The sequence below is a fragment of the Lipophrys pholis genome, assembly GCF_963383615.2.
Source record: "Lipophrys pholis genome assembly, chromosome: 4".
In the NCBI taxonomy this organism is placed as follows: Eukaryota; Metazoa; Chordata; class Actinopteri; order Blenniiformes; family Blenniidae; genus Lipophrys; species Lipophrys pholis.
Genome location: NC_137637.1, coordinates 9,812,739 through 9,830,600, shown reverse-complemented (window position 1 = coordinate 9,830,600; position 17,862 = coordinate 9,812,739). Strand labels below are relative to the sequence as shown.

At 42.7% G+C, this 17,862-nt stretch overlaps 1 protein-coding gene across 1 annotated transcript in view; it reads right to left on the bottom strand.

Moving 5' to 3' along the window:
* Positions 1–13,102, bottom strand: part of slc41a1 (solute carrier family 41 member 1) — a 36,546-nt gene extending 23,444 nt beyond the window's left edge. Inside the window, exons 1-2 of the mRNA XM_080461100.1 lie at positions 13,013–13,102; positions 4,118–5,247 (exon numbers count right to left, since the gene is read on the bottom strand). Coding sequence (XP_080317226.1) covers positions 4,118–4,603 — 486 coding nt within the window. The 5' untranslated portion in view covers positions 4,604–5,247; positions 13,013–13,102. The remainder of the gene's footprint in view (positions 1–4,117; positions 5,248–13,012) is intronic.
* Between the last annotated feature and the right edge of the window lie 4,760 nt (positions 13,103–17,862).

Sequence of the window (17,862 nt, the reverse complement as noted above, 5' to 3'; positions counted from 1 at the left end):
CTCCTCAGCTGTGTTTCCAGCAGATGGACCTGAATGAAATATATAGCTGGTCTTATTATGACTGACCCTCGATAACCTCCTCCCTGGCTGCTGGCCAGTCCGTGAGGGGTGGGTTCCCTGTGTCTCCCTGCACTTGTCACTATGCCGAAGTGCTGCCTCCATTAGGCCTCATGCAGAGGTAGCAGGTCTGCGGTCTACTGTGGCCAGAAAAGAAGCAAGTGACGGGGCTTGGGCCCATCGATCCACCGCCGGTAAAAGTGCTCATCATCAGAGTCCCACAGGCCCCCGGCACTTACTGCCCAGTCTGCCTGGAGCTGAATCAATATTCACGAGGCTGACACGGAAGAGAAATAGAGTAAAGCCAAAATAGGCCAGGGAAGTAAAATCATGGCAGACGCCGAGGTTACTGTATATGCAAACACTTTTGACACACAAGGTAGAATCTCATTTGGTATGTGGTGCACCAGTAGAGGTGCCACCAAATCACCAGTGTGGGTTAAAGTCCCGTCTATCCCCGAAGCTGTCGTCAGGCCAAGCAGAGCTCCTTTCCAACAGTCAGCCCCTCAGCTTGGCTCGCTGCCTTCTGCCAACCCAGCAGCCTTGAGAGCACCTCTGTGAGCACTCCTCTCTTCTTTCACAACCGCATGTTTTCAAGCTTTCTCTCTCTCTCTCTCTCTACTTCTGTCTCACTCCCCTATCTCCCTCTTTGCCTCCCCTGTGGTGATATATGTTGTTGTCTCCATGGAACACTGGCTCGGAGCCAAACAAGCCCTCCCTCCTCACGGCCACCTCCTCGGTTCTAGGAACTCCACTGGACAACCCGAGTACCTCTGTGTACAGACCTATAGGAGCTCTGGTATGCACACCCCACAAGGGTCGGGTTGCCCAGTTGAGTAACATGGCCCCACTTTATTTGTGATCACTGTACTTGCTGTACAGAGCGGGAAGCTGAACATGATGGCGTGCAATGTCAACGCAACTCCAGCGGCGTCACAGAAACTACAGCAGGTGGTGTCTGCTTTCATTTTTCTGACGCTGCGGCATGGATGGTACAGCTCTGGTCCAGTGTTATGTCCAAACACATGGCATGCAGTGTCAGATTATTGTAGCTGTGGCCAAAATGAAGGGTCAAACCAGATTTGAACCTGATAAATGAGTGTCAGCGATACAACAAGACCTTGTTTGTGAAATTATTAACAAACTGGAACTGGTTTTACAGAATATCAGTTATTTTTAACTCTAAGAGCAAAGAGTAGAGTGTTTTCATATATAAAGTGGTCATGAAATGTCAAATATGCCTGAACAAGTTTAAGATCTATGAGTGTCCTGGGACAGGTGAATATAGAGCCTTGGTTACGTGACCAAAGGGGGAGGATATAAACAGTCTGGACTTTTCCAAGGATTTCTCAGTGAAAAATTAAGCCAGGGAACGCAACAGCCCTTTTAACCTGCTAATCCTCTTTGTGTCTTTTAGTCACATCCTGAAGTGTCCCTTCAAGGTGTGGGCAGGTTTTAATTGCTGTTTCCTGATACCCTGTCAATGATTGTCAGGACAGAGATGGACAGAACAAGCAGAGCATCAATGCAATAGGAGGATACAACAGCCTTAAAACATGTCATTTGGTGAATTGTTATAATTTGGTGGAATTGAAAGATCTGACTACAATTGTGTGTGAATGAACAAGCTAATTCAGATTGATTGGGTTTGGTGGGCAGTGGGGTCTTGACTGTAGTTAAACCTTTATGTTGACTATGATTTCCTGTTTACTTGTGCCTGTATTTGTATAGTCTATTTTTGAAGTTCCTCCTTTTTATTCTTTTATTGTGTTTTTGTACACTGCAGCCCAGGACAGATGTCTAGACTTACAGGCAGCCACACACACACCCACTCAGATGACCATGATTACATTCTATTCCGACAAGCTTTTTGCATCCTTTTGTGTGACGACTCGCTGAAAAAGATGATAACAGCACAGGTGCCAGAAGTCTGTGATTGTTTTGTGACTGAAAACCATGCGATTGGCCTTTGACTCTGGCATTTCCAAGAAAACCAACAGTCCATGACCTTTGTGGGACATGTTTAACCTTCAACTCCAACTGCGCCGGACACCCTCAGAGGCCTCATTTCTGGCCCTGGCAGTGAGAGACTGACAGTTTTAGGTCATTCTGCTGCCAAGTCACTAAGCAGAACTATGCAGACGTCTCAGTCCTCTCTATACCAGACCTTTCTGCGCCAACCTCGAGTGAGACGAGGGCCAGAAGCTCTGTGTATGTGTGCTGTAGATGTTAAAGTGACCGAAGAGACCAAGAAGATCACATTTCAAAGAAGCCTGACAGAAAGTGGCACAGAAAGTTCCAGTCATACACCGGTCGAAGTCAAACCTTCAAAACCTAATCAGGTGCAATGTGTTGAGTGAAGGTTCTGGGAGTTTTCTGAATCATTACGAGCAGAGGAACTGGGACGGCGTGTTCACACCAGTAAGACAGAGAACCTGAGAGGGGCAGACAATTACCTTCCTGCAAGGGCAGCGGGGGGTTAGCTGAGTTAGCATTTCACAGAGTCATGGAGGAGGGAATTAGGCTGCGAGATGACCTGCAAGGTGCTGAAGTCATTTCAGACGAGGCTCGCCTCACATCTCTCTTCAAGGTTGGCCCGCAGGTACAAGGGTGGTGAATGAGATAATAATACCCTGCACCTCCAGTGTGTCTTCTTTCCTAGTCTCACCTTTGGAGGAATTGTGTCCCGGGTGCTTTGGAAATCAGAGAAAGAGGCAGCAGCGTGGTGCCGAAATTGAGGCAACATGAAAACTTCTCTTGACCTCAAACCTCTGCATTCCTGGTTTCAGTGAGGATACCTAACCACATGGTAAAGGAGGCTCTGACGCCACACTGTAGTTTGCTTTCTCTCTGACTCCACTTCAGCTACACTGTGCTGCCATTTCAGGTGCTCAAAGAACGTAAACTTATCTCCCTCCCCACGTCTCTGTGCCTCTTCCTCCTCCTCCTCCTCTTCCTCCTCCTTCTCCTCTCCATGCTGAGTTTCCGGGGTCCATCATGTTGGCATCAGTATGCGTGTACACAGTGTGCCCAGACTGGTCTCCTGGTAGCGCGACACCTTCAGCTTTGTCTGAATTACAAGCCGACTTTAAATGAAATATATGATCTTCCAGTACATCTCTTCTCTGAATTTTTGCTATGCACAGTTAAGACATGGCAAGAGCAAGACAACAAGAGCAGTGGATCAACAAGGAAAAAGTTTTTCAATCAAAAGTTCTGCTACATTTTCAATTCCTTTGAAGCTGAGTGGATCCGGGAGCTCCCAGGCAACACGCCGAACCACAATAAACACCTCCTATTGTATCAATGCTTGTCACATTTCCAAAAGTAGGGCGTGTGACAGCTCATTAGATGACACACTCAGTACCAGTATGTGCCAGCCCGGGGATAGGATGCAGGCAGAAGAAAAAGGTTATGCAAATACCCCCATGGTGTGTGACGAACGCCTCATCCGCCCAGCCCCAAAAGAAAGGGAAGCCACCAGATAGGCCAGACAGTACAATGACTGACACATGCCGGGGCGAACCGGCCTCACTAAACCAGTTCATTCATGTGTTTGGTGGGGGGGCCCGTCTCATCGTGCATGTCACTACAACGCACAGTTTTACCGGCAGCTTGCGCGCTTTTTTAAAAGCACAACTGTCAAATGACACGTGGATCTCGTGCTATGAGGAGACTAGACTGTAAGGCAAAGGGGAAAAAGGCAACTGCCAACTGAATTTAGGTATACTGATTCAATCCCAGTCTGAAAACACATTGAAAAACCTAATGTATTTCAATATTTACTTTACTGACATCTGGACGTCTCATTCTCCAGTTTAGTAAGAGATCATCAAAGCTTTCATGTGCCAGATTGACTTTTTTATTATTGTAAATATGCTGTTATTTTGGTAGGTGCTGATACCAATCTGCACTGGTTTATTTATTCCAGCACAATTTATTAGTAGGACGTGTCATGTCATCTGCCCACAGGGATTAATTTGATACTGATATATTTTCTGATGTCAATATTAGCAGTCGACACAGCAGTTATAACCCAAGAAATGTACTATTTACTCACCTGCACTATGTCCAGAACCATCCCTGCGGCTACTGTCCCGAACCCGGCCAGCAGGAAGGGGAAGACCACCTGCAGGCCGATGGAGAAGGAGGTCTCCTTGAGGGGGGGCGGTGGTTCGGGGCTGCGGTCGGTGCTGATGTCGTCGCTCTCGTTGCTCTGGCTCGCGTTCTCCAGCAGAGCATCCTCCTCCCGCTGACCTTTGGCGTTGGCTCGACAGTCCTTCACCACCACGATCTCCGACCTGTCGTCGTCCCCTGTGGTCTCGCCGGCCCTCTCCGCAAAGGACGTGACCTCGGTGAGCTCAAAATCACCCCCGGTCCCGGGGCTCACTTCCTCGGAGCCCTTGGTAAGGATCATTGGGTGGACAGTGCAGTTGGAGTTGAGGAGGGCCGGGGTCAGGGGGCCCCCCTCTTTCTTCACATCAATGTCCCCAGAGGACATGTCGATGTCGGGGAGTTTGTCTTGTTCTTTCGACCAAAGTACCATGCGGAAGCCTTTGCAAGACAGTGGGCGAAAAGGTCAGTGTGCCTCGGCCAAATAGTTTTGGGGTGAAGTCAGAATGGAATTGAACCCCTGATCTGGTTTTGAACCTGACCAGTCTGACTTATTTATCCCATTAAAGTGGCCGATGGGGAGTTGGGGTCGCTATTAAAGACCGGGAGAAAACTGCTCTGTAGGAAAAAGCCTGCAGCAAGGCACTTGCAGCCGTGCTTCTGCAAAGCCCGTGTTCCTGTCGGTGCTTCGGGAGCAGAACCAGTATGTTCTCCATTCACTGCAAGGTGCTCAGGGTAGGCCGGCAAAAAAAAGAAGACATACTGTTTCCAGGCACAGGAGGAGGGAAGGTGATGGACTCTGGGACTCGCCGCAGAAATCCCCTCGGACCTTCAAGGTTCAGTACACACTGAGGAAACGGTCACCTCAGAGGTTGGTGTTGTCCAGATTGCAGCGCAGGGCGGTCACACTCAATCCACCGATCACGCTTGACTGGTCGGTGTACCGGGCTGGGAATGTCTCACCTTACACCACGTGTCTGCTGGGCGTTTTTCAAAAGAGATATTTAAAGGTCTGCAGTACAAGGGTTGAATTACCGGCTGCAGAAAATTACCCCTTCAATCAGAGTGGACAATCACCTGGGAAAACAAGAGAAAAAAAAAAAGAGATCATTCAGTATGAAATCACAATTGAAATCATAAAAATTTTGGATCATTTCATTCAATTGTTGGAAAAATGCTTTGATAATGACAAACCCTAACGTTTTCAAGGACTAAAATATAGCCACAAGGCAGAAAAACCTGAAGACTGACAATAAACACCAGAACTGTCTGTTAACTCACTACTTACTTTATTTTCGGACCCCAGATGCCCTGTAAGCTGCTACAACAGACTGAAAGTACCCCAGCAGACGGAAAGTAACCCGGCAGAAAGCTCTTCACCCTCTGCTGGCACGCAGCGAGAGTTGAAGACAGCTTCAACAGTTTCATCCAGCGCCAAATTTCCTCCCGGCTGCTAAAAATATTCTCCCATTAAGTGAGGTGCTGCTCACATCCTCTGGAAGCATAGTGTCACACCACAGTCAGGCTGCAGCGCTGCGAACACACTCACGAGTCCTGTGGGGACCTTCAAAATAAACAGCCTGGCTCTGACTTTGCCCCCGCGGCAGGAGATCGGGACATGTGACGCATTAGAGGGATTAGAACAGTGATTTCAAACCTTTTTCTTTAGAGACCCAAATGTTTGTCATTCTAAACTTTGGCAACCCCCGATCACATTTTGGGATGATGACAAGATAAAGTTGAAGGAACATTTACCTTTATGAATAGATAATGGAGCTCATACATTTCTGTATAGTTTTGCTATACAAGCAAGAAACAAACAAAAAAGCGTCTCAGGTTACATTTATTGCTATGTTGCCAGTGTGTGAGGCACAAAACTCTTAAGCGTGTAGCATGGCTCAGAGTAAAATCTCCTGATCCACTCAGCAGTTAAACTAAAGAACAACGTCAGGCTAACTCTGCTGGTTCAAACGTCTCTAGTGATTAAGTTGCTGGTGTTGTACGAAATATCTTCCACCTCTATCGATGGGTAACGAATTTGGTACTTTTATAGGTACCGACCGAATTCCATCGGTACTACCGAGTAATGTAAAATCAAATGGTACCGGTTTTCGGCACCTGAACGCATCCTTGAGACTGTGAGGGAGTGGAAGAGAAGGTCATTTTCCAAGCTGGACTTGAACACAGCATTGCACGCACACAAGCGTAAAGGCTGTTTTATGCTTGATGCACTGGCGTGACGTGCAGAACTTAGACGTGTGGAATCAGCATGAGAGAACGTGTGTACCGTTTATACTACACGTGGCTCCTGTTCCCAAACTGTAGGGGGCAGTGCATCGCAAGCACACTTCCACTGCAGTATCAAATTAGAGCAGAAGAAGTAGACTTCTTCTCTTTGACACCAGCAGGTGATCCTGCAGTGCAGAGCAGACCGGAGGATTCAACTATTGTATCAAATAAAATTTTCCCTCTGTTGAAGTGTGACACTGAAGCAATAAGCCATCTGTGACTCGAAGCTTGTGTTTTCAGTGTGAATGTGCAGCTTTATGCTTTTTCTGTCTTTGAAAAACAAGTCTTCAGTCCTCTTCCCCTTTTTTTCCGCGTGTCTCCATCCATGTAGTCAGAACAATTTGGATGCGCACTGAGCGGTGACGTCGTAATATGAGGAGGCACCTGGTTAAGCACAAAATTTCTCTCAAGGCTAAAGAGATTGCTCATTTGTTTTAAACATATTTGCCCCCCATGGATCCTCATCACACAATGTTTTCAGAGGGGAAAAGAAACAGGAGAACGTGGAGCTGGGTTTTAGTTTGTGCATTAAGAAAGAAACACTGCGTAGCTGTAGTGAAGGGTTTTCACGTTGAAGAAATTTGTGAAACAACAGCAATGTTGTTGTTTTGATATATTAGTTAAAGTTTACATATTGAGAAATGAATATGTTAAATTTACTTTTTTAAAGATTTTTTATTATTAAACAAATTTACATTTATTCCCACAGAAACACACACAAGAAAATCGCTACCATTGAGTACCGGTATCGACTCACTTATTTTTAAAACATAAAAAAGAAATGCCCCTTAAGATCAAGAGATTCAGTCATTGACGAACCCTCAAAAACCAACTACATCCATCTGAACAAACAGTCACAACCTGTCAATCATGACATTATTACTGACTCAAGATCATAGAGCAATTAAATGGTTAAAATTAAAGATGTCGGTCAGATTAAATCAACATTGAAAACGTGTCAGTTCAGGTCTTTTCTCCGCTCATGCCTCTTACAGTTTGTTGCAAGTACTGTAGGTAATTTCAGGACACAATTATATTCAGGTTCAGCTGCATTTTTTCAGACTAAATAAGCATCTGCTCTTGAGTCACACTGGGTCAGGGTAATCCATCCGTTACAGCCTGTGACCGACTTTTCTTTCCTCACACTCTTCACATTACTGTGGTGACGGGAAATAAAGAAAATTAAGATATTACTGCACCAAATGAAGCTATGTTTAATTATTCTGTTTCTTGATTTTATTTATTGAACTAGAAACATTTTGAGTTTTGGTGCTTAAATGTAAGTTCTAAAGAAGGAGTGTGAAACATTGAACAAAACTGGCCCTGCAAGAGTCTGGCCAAACCAAAAAGCAAATGGTAAATTTTATTAATAAAAGATAGATTTGTTTTAAAAGAAATTCTTTTAGAGTCGCTGACAAAGCACAATGCTGAGACCCGAGCTGATATCGGAGATGCTGCCATGAAAGACAGCTACCTCGATGCTATCAAACTAGACTCAAAGCCATGCTGTCAAGGAGCGTTTGTAAAAACGCCCATAATGCAACAGCTAAAGAAGAAGTTCTGTGGACATTTCACTGTATTTTGTACAAGAAGGTTTCATTAAAATTGACTTCATGTTGAGTTTATAGTCATGTTCTGTAGTCATCGTTTAGTTTTTTGAAAATATATACCATATGCTCAAGTATACTCTGCACCACAACAAAGAAAAACTTTGAATTGAAAGTTTATTGGCACTATTCTACAAAATGCAATTGGTCTGTTTGTGGCGACTGAAATAAAATGTGTTTGACTCTCCTGATCTGAAGGATTTGTGAGGATCTGCTCTGTCCTGCAGATCTGTAAGTCTCACTGAGTGATCAGCGTTTGTCCTGTTTACTGTGTTTATATAATCTGGATTGCTCAGATTCCTCTAAAACCTCCAGCTTCAAGTCAGAATTTAAAAGCTGCAAACTCTCATTTCTCACAACAAAGCATAAAATGGCCCTTTCCCACAAAAAAATAAATCCATCATAAAGATTGCTGGAGATCCATTCCAAGTTTCCTTTTCTCTCTGATTAAATGAAGAATAAATAAATAAGTTTGGGTAATCCTTCTGTGACCAACAATTGAACATCTATTTTCTAAATCACACTGTGAAACTTGAGTATTTTCCATTTTGGTTTCTTTATAATGTTTAAGCTCATAATCATGAAAATCAAAAATACCAAACAGAAATATGATTTGTAGAATGACATTTCTAACCTTTAAAGTCAGTGTAATGTACATTATTGATGTAAAACTGACCAAAATCCCACTTATTTCACTATATTTAGTTAAAACATCCCTTTAAATAGTTGCTTTTACACAATATTTTATATGCCAAAATTCTCAAAATATGACTTACTGATGTTTAAAATGAGATAAAATCTTACTTTTGGTAGTTTTCTGTGTGCACTGGATATGATGAAGCAGTAAGCGAGCATGATGATGTTTTGCAAAAAAGTTGCCAACATCATGTTGTCCACACGATATTACATGCAATACGACAATAAATAACTCGCATTTTAACATATTTTCCTTTATTCTGGTGTACCCCTTTAATTTCCTACGCCAACAAAAGTTGGGGCAGAAGGTTATGTTTTTGTCTGCACCTATTTATTGGTATGTATGTATGTATGTATGTATGTATGTATGTATGTATGTATGTATGTATTAGGGATGTCCCGATCAGATCGGTAAATATCGGATCGGGGCCGATATTGGTGATTTGTGAGTGATCGGGAATCGGCAAATTCAGCCGATCACCCCGCCGATCTAAAAAAACAATAAAAAAAAAACTTTTTCACGTCAGCTGCCGTAAAGCGAGCCCCGTTTGCGACCTGCCGTAAACTGAGATTAGCAGCCTAAAGCCATTGAGTGGATGAAATGTCATCAGTCTGGAGGTATTTTAAGGTTGACAACGAAACCAGTCCAGTGGCCAGTTGTACTATTTGCTTCGCCACAGTCCCGAGAGGTGGAGCACCAGAGCTTCGTTTAACACAACTAATTTGATAAGACATCTAAAAAGTAAACATGCGGCGGAATACGCTCAGCAAAGACCATCATCCGTGGAAAAAAAGATGACGTAATTGCCCCCCTCCTCCCTCCTCCCCCCACCGCGGTCCACAACGTCACCTAATAACCTCAACAATCAGGGACTACAAGCTCCGGTCAAGCTGCAGAAGCTAGAAGCAGGCGGAGCGGGGCCATAGACGCTTTTTTGGGAGAAGGCCAGGGAGAAAAAAAGATTGTTTTTTCGTTGTGTGGATGTACCCCCAGTTTACAACAACAACTAAAGAAAAAGCCGCACAGAAGCAGCAAACTCTCGACTTTAAAATAAAGGATAAAAAAAAAAAAAGGATAAGTCCCCACAGGGGAGCAATATGGTGAAGAAAATAACCCAGAAGGTTACGCTAGTTTGAAGGGAGACTGGGATATTCTGAATAAGTTTTTGAGAGAACTATGTTCAGACTACTTTTGTCAGACAGGTTTTACCACTTTGAAGTGGAATTAAGTGTTTATAATTCACATTGAAATGTAAATGTTTTGTGACAATTCAGGTCAAACCTCTCATACTGCTTTAAGTGAAACTGAAATTTAATACACAAAGAAGTTACATTGTAGCGTAAGAGCTTTTATGTTTAAGATTTATTTATTTATTTTTATTGTATTTGCACTTTTTTAGGACTTATTTTCAACCCAACCAGCCAAAGACACTTTGAAGTAGAATTGGGTTCTTCTGACTGGTTTTACTGAATACTGTGTATGTTGTAGTTTTTTATAGTTTATATGTTAGTCAAAGTGATTCACTGGGTTTCATTTCATTTAAATTTTTTTTTTAATTTGCCACAAAATCCAGGTGAAGTTGTTTAAGCTAACATAAATAAGAGATACAAGACTGCAGAGTGTAATTTTTTTTTGTTGTTGTTGTTATGACTGAATAAAGTTTAAATAAGTTCTTAAGTCATTCTGAGAAGAATTTTGATTCAATAAGTGAGTTTTACAATAATTTCTAGCGAAACAAAGCTTCTGCCATTAGTGCTTTTAGCTTCAGACATCTTAGTTACTCCAAAAAAAGACTATTGAGTATATTTGCAATAGCAATGCAAGTATCGGATGGGAAAGTATCGGTATCGGCCGATACTCAATTCTGAAAAATCGGATCGGTATCGGGGCCAAAAATGTGTGATCGGGACATCCCTAATATGTATGTATGTATGTATGTATGTATGCATCCAACTTTTCATAAAGGGTTTACTTGTCATCATCCAAGGACCAATCGATTAGATTTTGGGATGTTAACGGCTAACAGTTTCTGTATAAATCCCCAAAAACTGCTAAAAATGTCCCATAGAAGGCAGATGGGAGAGGCACCTTATGGAGAAAATCAAAGGTGATAAAAGGTGATCAGAGTCTGTTGCCATGGAAATGCTCCCTCCTCAGTGTTTCACACAGTGATGTTGCTACCGCACAGGCTAGTTAGCATTGATATGAGCTAATGGCTAACATGCAAGCGATGCTAACTCAGTTCCATAAACAAATGTGCCGTTGGCGAAGGTCTGCGCTCTACCGTGTGCCTGTTCTAGTTTGTCATTAGTTACTCGACAAGAAAGATGAAGCAATGTACAAGTTACTGAAGGTGTTCATGAAGGGTTAAACCTACGGGGTTGTTTTCACACCTGATGACTTTATTTAGGCCCGTTTACACAACAACGCTTTCAAGTGAAAACACAAAAACTTGTAGTGTTTTGGGTGTTCAAGTATATGACAACGGCGCTCTAAGTCACTGAAAACACACCTTTCTGAAAACAGCTCCCAACTTGGAATTTTTCAAAATTACTCCATCTTCATGGAAACGGACAGAAATGACACTTGCTGCAAAAGCACGGGCTTGTAGAAAAAGGAAACGCTGCTACTCCATACCACGGCCGTGGTAAATAGTTCTTCTGCACATATTAGAGTAGATGGACAATAACAACAGTATTTGCCTCCGGAGTGTCATGACTCCCAGTCCAAATTCTCCTGGGACTTGTTTTATAGTTGACAGTCAGTGTAATAACAATCCAACTTGGTCATCTGTCCATACGAAAGTCTATGTCCTCCCATTGTTAATGTTTATAGCGTAATGTTCTCTGTGTAAATGTGTTTGGTTTCATTACAAAAGCAATCAATAGCATCCCCTAGTGGCCCAACATGAAAACTATATCGTGTTCAGCGTTTGTCATTGCCGTATTAACGGACATCGTTTCCAAAAGGTTGCCTTATAAAAGTGAAGCTTTTATGAAACTAAATTGCTTAAAAACAGGATACATATTCCCTCAAAACATGGTATAAACAGGACCTGCAGCTATTTTAAAGTTGTTTGCGCAGCCTTCTATTTTCACTGAGTAACACAAACATCTACTCCGATACCCCAATAAGTCAAACACAGAGAGAAACACGTTACACCTGTTTGTAGAGACCAAAGTTAAGCTCACACGCATGTTCCCGTACCGAGAAGCTCTATGGAGAACATGCAAACTCCACACAGAAAGAATCCACCAGCTTCTCATGTCGAGGCCACTTCATGGACCCATAGGAAAAAACAGAATCTCAAAAAGTAAGAATCTGAGTCAAACAATAATAGAATAAAACTGTTTGGATTTAATAACATAAGAGAGGTGCTTTGTATTACTGAGTCATCCAATATCACTGTTTGTTTTAAATTAAAACTGGCTTTGATTTCTTTTTAATGCAGTTTGATTGATGTATTATCACATCATAGGCCGAGTTATGACCCTTTCAATGATTTGTTTTTAAGGCTACTTCAATAATGTAATAACTTGAGGGGAAAATGTTATTGCAATATTGGCAACTTCATTGGTTTTATTCCATTTAAAATCATCCTGTTGGTCACTTGAAGTGAAAAAAGATGAGTGTCACTTTGTTCTTTTATTTTAACATTTGTTTTCATTTTTGCTTCCAAATAAAGTCATTCGTCTACTAAATGATTGATTGTTTGCCAGGATAGAAAACTGTCAAAACCATGAAGTGTTATTGATATTGTGATATTTTGTGCTCTTTCGGTCCGGAGTTCAGGTCTTACTGTGAAGACCGGAGCAGCGCGCTTCCTGCGGAATTGCGGCCGCCTTGATGTACCTCTCCTCCGGCTGCGTGTTGCGACATCCGCACACGGACTGAGGCTTTCCCCAGCTGAAACAATCCTCTGTTTAGTAGTCAGGACCAACACCACCCGAACCCAACATGGCAAAGGCGTAAATTAGTGCTCCCCTGGTCAGGGCTGAATAGACGAGCCCTCCTTTTCTCTTAAAGAGAGGCAGAGAGCTGCTCTGTTCCCGCATGGGGACACTGTCACGCTGCTTGCCACTGTCACACCACGAGACGCGCCACAACTCCACATTCTTCACTTTCACTCACGCTGCTTTTACGCACGATCCGATGGATAAATGCGTAAAACCGCGCATTTTTTCTCTGGTTCTCTTAAATATGACAGTGACAGAAGTTCAAAAGCTAGAAAGCTTCTCGGAGTGGTTACCTTGCGTTGTCAGCGGTGAATGTTTGAGCGGCGACGACACTTTGTGATGCGGATGTATCCTGCGCCCCTTTGCGCTCACCGAGCTGAGGCGTGGACGCCGGTGCGCACGCCTTTATGTACGATACCGGCTCCGCACAGCTGCCAGAGTGGTTAAAGTGGTGGTTAATGGTTAAACCCGCCCTTCTAGGCAACGTCCCTCTCTCATGCCCCCCCCCCCCCCCCCCCCGGGTCACATTGAGCCAGTCCGGTTGGCCCCCGCCGCCCGGCAGCTTTGGATGCGCATCTATAATACACCCGTCCGGTGTGGGGGGCCAGAAAGCCACAGGACGGGCCCTCCTTCTGCCAACACACACTCACACACACACACACACACACACACACACACACACACACACACACACACACACACACACACCTCCTCCTCTCTATTGCGCACCTTCCCCTCTGCCCACCGGCTGCCCCCTCACCCTCTCACCCCTCCATCACCTCACGCAGATAGGACTTTAATAGCCAGATTCCTCAATGAATGATCTCTACAGTATAACTGAGCCGCTGCAGATTTTTGGTCACTGATCCACCAAACATGGAGGATGAATCAATGCCAACCTTACATAAGAAGGACTTTTGAAATAACTCCAGCATGACCTGAAAAAGAGGTCCTCTAATGCTACTTTTATGTAAGTGAAATTACCACATTTTTTTCCATTTTAAATATGACATTTCACCCTTTATTGCAGAAATGCCAATCACATTTTAGTTCAGCGGCCACAAACTGAACAATGTCATCTTGAGTGGTAAAATAGTGTCGTAGTAACCTTTAAAATTCAACTTTGACGTTTTTCTTTGTTGTGGTGCAGTGCACGTGACGAAAACAAACAATTACTGCTGAAAAGGACTACAATCTCAACATGAAGCCTATTTTAGGCCCCATTTCAACAACATTTCAAGTGAAAGCACATCGTTTTTGTATTTTTATTTCAGACAAGTTTTGCGTTTCCACAGCAACATTCTGAAAACAATTTCCGTTAACAATGTAACCGCAGAAACGCTGAAAATGATACAGTTTTCGAGGAATTTGTTTTAAAAAAAAATCTGTGTTTTCCTGAACAGTTTTAATAAGATGGGCTGGATTGGAGCCTCTTGCCGACCAGTTTTGACCCACGGGTCTCATGTTTGACACTCCTGATTTACAGAGAAAGTAACCATATCCAGTAATATTTCATCCTGTGGCTGACTGATTATAACGCTGTCCTACTTTCAATTCAGTGCTGCTTTTGTGCAATGTGTAAAAATTTTTATAGAATTATGAGATTATCATTACACAACACTTCAGCTCGACATTCTTAAAAAATAAAGTCAACATACTTGTATTTTGTGGCTGAACTGTAATGCATACAAGATAAAGGGAAATGTATTTTGTCATGTATTTTTATGATTTGTTTCATATTCTGTTCTCAGTGATGTGCGGTGAGGTTCATAGCTGGTGAGGGACTTACTCCTCTGGAGTCGGATTTACAATTTTAAGAAGTGAAAAGAGCATCTTATTTCACTATTCATCCAACAGCATTAAGTGGTAATGCTTCATATCCCATCAGCATTCCTCTTTCAATAAGACTTACACCAACACAATCATATACACAGGAACATATTTGTCCTCCAAAGAAAGTTTTTATAGAAATGGATAGAGCTTCTTGTGTCTAAACAATTCATATTTACTGTAAACAAATTAAAGTATAGAGATGTGTGCAGCACAAATGTAATTTGGACCTTCAGTAAAAATTTCTGTTATTTTTCAAACTTTAAATTTCGGTGCTTTAATCAATTTTAATAAAGGTTGTCCATCAAAATGGCCTAGAAAGCACCTGTCAGTTTACGTACGCCCCCTTGAGGTGAGGCAGAGTACTGCCTGCCACCTGCTGACTTTTCTCTGCGCTTGTAGGGATCAGCAGAAAAGTCCTCTCACATACACATTAAAGACATTACACAGTCTGTAGAGAGACATGTTGGCGATATGCTGAGGAACAGAAATGGGCAGCGTCATGTGACCTAGTTTGTATTGGATCCTGCAGTCAGACATGAGGCACAGCTCTCCACTGCCTCACCCGGGATTTCTGCCCTCTATTTGACTGCGAAATACTCAAATTCTGCAATTTTTACTTCGCAAAATGTAAAAAATGTGTAGAGTCATACTGAAAATGCATCTTTAACACAAATCGGTGGAAAATATTTATATTTATTTTACGTATTTTTTCCTTTTTTATCATGATGGCAGGTGAGGCACTGCCTCCCCTGACTGCACGTCACTGTCTGTTCTAGAGTCAACTCTTTCAATCCGGGTGTTGTAGTACACTGTTACACACAACATAAATTAAAAAAAGAGTCCTCCTTTTAATGGTTTTTACCAACCTGCTTTTATCTGATTTGATCTTTTTTTTATTAGTTTGTTTATATGCTTTTATTTTACAATCTTTGCATTTTGCATTTTGCACTTTGAGTTTTATTTTATAAATGTAAAACACTTGACTAATTAAATGTGTCATTGTCATCGTCATTATCATTATCATTATCATTATCATTATCATTATTATTATCCAAATGCATTTCACATGACATCTGATTTTCCTCCAGTATCCAGTTCATCTGTCACATTTAAGGTACTTTTTGGTAATACCACATTATGTTAAATGTTTCAAAAGGATCTGGCGACTGTCAGGGAATTCAGGTGGACCCAAGCACAGACTCACAAGGTTCCATAAGAAACAAAGTTTATTGATGAATAGTTTAGTGGGTAAGAATCCAAACAAGAGCAGAGAACACAAAAACCATGAAGTACAGTCCAGGGAACACAAGGAAATGCACAGGAATCAGGAATGATAAGACGAACCGACACCGGTAACAGAGGGAGAGGGGTTTAAATACACAGGGAAGGCAGTGGGACTGTGCACATGAGTACTGAGGAGGGGAAGAACATGATAGGATAATTGGAAACATTGGTGAGACATAGAGGCAGACAGACGTAGAGGCCTGACAGCAACATTATTCTGAAATACTAAAAGATTTATCCAATTTGAAGCCATAAATTTACCCCAAAAAATAAGTAAACCTTCAGTCTAAGTTAGCATGGTTAGCTATATCTATGATTTGATAAAGAATCTTCTTGAGTTTTAACCGTCTTAAAGATTTTTTTGTTTAGCACATGTTAGGACATAGCATTTTAACACTTTATAAAACTATTGAATTTGAAACCTCTCCGACTTTGTCTCCTGGGAAACCGGGTAAAATTGACATTTTTGAAAATGCTATGACTGTGCCCCTGAGACCCCACTTATCCAAGTTCTCATGTGAAAACTGAAAACTTGAGAAAAGCCCCCAAGGTGGAGTTTTAAGTCTCTGGAGCTGTTTTCAAAAAGTTGCGTTTTCAGTGACTCCAAGCACCGTTATCGTGTAAACAGACATCCAAAATGCATTTTGCGTGTTCACTATAAAACGTTGTGTAAAATGAGCCTTAATTGTACTTCTTTGACTCTCATCTTTCAGTCGGGGTATTTGCTGTGTAAACACGTCAACCTGTCACCGCTGCTCCAGCAACATCCCTGGAGGAACGTGGTGCTCTGTTGTGCCGTTTGTCTGTTGCTACATGAGAAAAGCTCCGTCTGTTTTCACGCTGCACAGACCTCCAGTAACAGATCCTCTGAGGTCTACGGGTCGGTGTGTTCCCGTGCTGTTTCTCAGCCCTCAAGGCCTTTCCACTCTGTCACTTCATTACTCAAGTCTGCAAATAGGTTGTTTCCATTTTTTCTACTTCGCATATTCCTCTAACTCACACTGAGAAATGTGTCTGGTAAAACAAGAGTGACGTTCCAGTCAGCAACAGGTCAGACCGCAGCATTGAAAGAAGTTGGAGAATCTTATCAATGAGACTGAACAAGTTAAACAACTCCTAACGAGGGTTTGAAGAGAGGGGAGACTTTAATCTGGAGGCACAGTGTGCCATCAACTGATACGTGGAGCTCCAGCACGAGATAATCATCAGCCTTCACGTAGTGGCCACTGTTGTTCATTTATTTTTCATGACCCACTTGTTTACACGAGTGAATGTTTATTTTCTCATGTCCCGATTACAAAAAGGCGTCAGATTGTTCTTTATGATTTCCAAGAACCTTTTCAGGAACATTTGTGCAGCGGCTGTGTACATATAGGACAGTCTGAAGGTTTGGATCTGACGTCTCTGTTGGTTCAGAGGAAAGAACACATCCTTCCACATCCCTGTGAGTTGAAAGATGAGCAAACTGGGTGGAGGAGAGTCGTGATCTCCTTTATAAGTCAATACCAAAAAAGACACCACTGGCATTATGTAGCGATACCAGTTTCTGCAAGTACGAGTTATGCAGTGCCCTAGCTAGCGGGGGTCTGACCGCAAGTAAAATTAAGTTTTTTGGTTTTTTTTTAATCTCTTTTTTAAAGTAAAGCTTCCTCCCAGCCCTTTCTCGGCCCCCCGGCTCAATCAGAACCCCCCTCTACTGTGTGGAAGTTGCAGCAATGATCCAATGACCCTTATCCAAGACCCTGCAGGAAGTCATTATGCAACAGTAATCACAGGACCAACGCGGAAGTTGCGGCCGCAAGTCAGGCGGACGTCCATTCTCTGTGACACAGCAAGCGGAACTTTCTCATTGTGAACAGCAGCGTCCAGCGTCCAGCGTCCAGCGTCCTGTTCTGGTGAGGAGTGTCTGCACCTCGTCGGACCACCAGGGGGCTGTGTAGTGCGCCGACATTTCAATAAAGCGAGTTAACAAAACAACCAGTGAGCGCAAAGTAGCATGTGGAAACAACAATGGGAGGGTTCATGG